The sequence below is a fragment of the Oxyura jamaicensis genome, chromosome 20, assembly GCF_011077185.1.
Source record: "Oxyura jamaicensis isolate SHBP4307 breed ruddy duck chromosome 20, BPBGC_Ojam_1.0, whole genome shotgun sequence".
Lineage (NCBI taxonomy): Eukaryota > Metazoa > Chordata > Aves > Anseriformes > Anatidae > Oxyura > Oxyura jamaicensis.
In genome coordinates this window covers 14,222,839-14,224,753 of record NC_048912.1, presented here as the reverse complement: position 1 = coordinate 14,224,753, position 1,915 = coordinate 14,222,839, and the positions used below count along the sequence as shown (strand labels likewise).

The 1,915-nt window shown below is 69.2% G+C and overlaps 1 protein-coding gene across 1 annotated transcript; it reads right to left on the bottom strand.

Moving 5' to 3' along the window:
• Positions 1 to 313: 313 nt before the first annotated feature.
• On the bottom strand, positions 314 to 1,693 carry LOC118176878 (ammonium transporter Rh type B-like). The gene has a single exon (XM_035344154.1). The coding sequence runs from the start codon at positions 1,691 to 1,693 to the stop codon at positions 314 to 316; it is 1,380 nt and encodes a 459-aa protein (XP_035200045.1).
• Between the last annotated feature and the right edge of the window lie 222 nt (positions 1,694 to 1,915).

Sequence of the window (1,915 nt, the reverse complement as noted above, 5' to 3'; positions counted from 1 at the left end):
TCATTTCCTCTCCACCCCACTGCTGTTCCCAGTCAGGAGCAATGCGGCGGAGGAGCCGGAGGTAGCAGGGGGTTGTTTGCCATCCCGGGCCAGCACGTAGGGAAGAGCCATCCAGGGATGTAAACCCTGAGCACGTTGTTTCCACGGCTGTGGAGACGGATGGTCAGCTCCTGGAGCTGGCCAGGGGCAGAGGACGGGACCTGCAGCCTCGGGGTGGGAGGACGTTGAAGGGACGCACGCTGCGGCGCTGCCTCGACGCCGGGCATTTGGCACGAGAGGGCACCGGGCGCTGGAAACATCCCGAACCAGATGCCTAAACCCGCTCCTTCAGGGCCATTTCCTCGGTGGTGTCCCCCATCCCTGTGCTCTCAGCCTGCTCCTGGATCCTGAAATTCAGCGAGTCCTCGAAGCACAGCGGCTCGGGCGGCGGGGCCAGGCAGGGCAGGCGCAGCACGGCGCCGGTGAGCATCCCGCTGATCATCGAGCCTCCAAGGGCCACCGCCAGCCCTGCCACTTGCCACAGCGCCTGCCTGCCACCGCCGCAGCCCCCCGGCTCCCCCACCACCCCACTGCCATCGACGTGGGACAGCTGGCACCTATTGGTGTCCTCGGAGACCGCCAGGACGGCCACGGCGCTGGCCACCGCTCCGAGGATGCCCGGCAAGCCGTGGAGGTTGTGGATGCCGCACTGGTCGTGCAGAGCCAGCCTCCTCGCCAGGAGCGGGGTGAGGAATCGGAAGCCGAGCAGGCAGACGAGCGAGGAGAGGCTGCCCAGGGCCAGGGAGGCCGCCGGTGTGACGGGCACGTCAGCCAACGCGCCGATGGCCACCCCGCCGGCCAGGCTGCCGTTGTGCAGGTGGCTCGGGCTGAGCTTGCCGCCGCTCTCCAGCAGGCTGGAGGCCACCACGGTGGTGACGGCGCTGGCGCTGAGGGCCAGGAGGGTGTTCAGGATGGCCCGGTGCTGGGCATCCCCCGGCTGGCACGGGGCGGCCACGAAGCTGGGCCAGAAAACCCAGAGGGTGAGCGTCCCCACCAGGGCCAGGAGGTCGGATCGAGGCGTCGGGGTCTCCTTGGGATGCGCCGGCTGCCTCTCGGTCCCAAACAGAGCCTTGGACACGCCGAGGCCGAAATAGCAGGCGAAGACGTGGATGGTGATGGTGCCTCCCACGTCGCGGACGCCCAGCTGGGTGACGATGAGCCACTCGCTCGCGAGGTAGACGGGGACCTCGCAGAAAGCCACGGCGAGGAGCTGGCAGGGGCTCGTCCTGCCCAGGACGGCCCCGACCGAGATGAGCACGGTGACGGCGGCGAACTCGGCGGCGAGGACGTGGGGGAGGCCCAGGAGGAGCTCGCCGCGGAGGTAGCGGTGGCGCGCGCCCTGCAGCAGCAGCGCCCACTGCGTGGAGAAGTTGAGCAGGAGGAAGTTGTGGGCGAGGGCGCTGAGCCCATAGCGGGGCAGGAAGGCCAGCAGGAGCCCCAGCCCCACCGCCAGCATCACCTGGATGTCCTGGAAGAGGGGGAAGATGCTGGGGAGCTGCTCGGAAGCCCGGGTGCCGTCCTCCGCCTGCGTGGCCACGGCCGAGGGCTCGTCGTAGGTGACGAAGAGGGCGAAGAAGAGCAGCAGGGCGCCCTGGAAGAGCCCCAGGGAGAGGGGCAGGAGGCGGCGGGCGCTGGCGGGGGGCGGCGTGGCCATCCTCGGATGTGGCAGGAGGGGACGGTGACCGCGGTGCCGCGGTGCAGGGGATGGCACAGGAGGGGACGGTGACCACGGGGCAGGGGACGGCAGCCCGGCCGCGCCGGGAGCGCTCGCTGGGTGAGCCGTGTTCTGCTGCTACCTCGGGGATTTTATGGCGGCGTTTAATTTTTAACTGAGGATGAGGGTTGATGTCCCAGAAGAGGAGACTTTTATCCCCCC

Excerpts from the sequence above, each read along its gene's own strand:
- LOC118176878 (XM_035344154.1), bottom strand. The coding sequence starts at position 1,693 with ATGGCCACGCCGCCCCCCGCCAGCGCCCGCCGCCTCCTGCCCCTCTCC.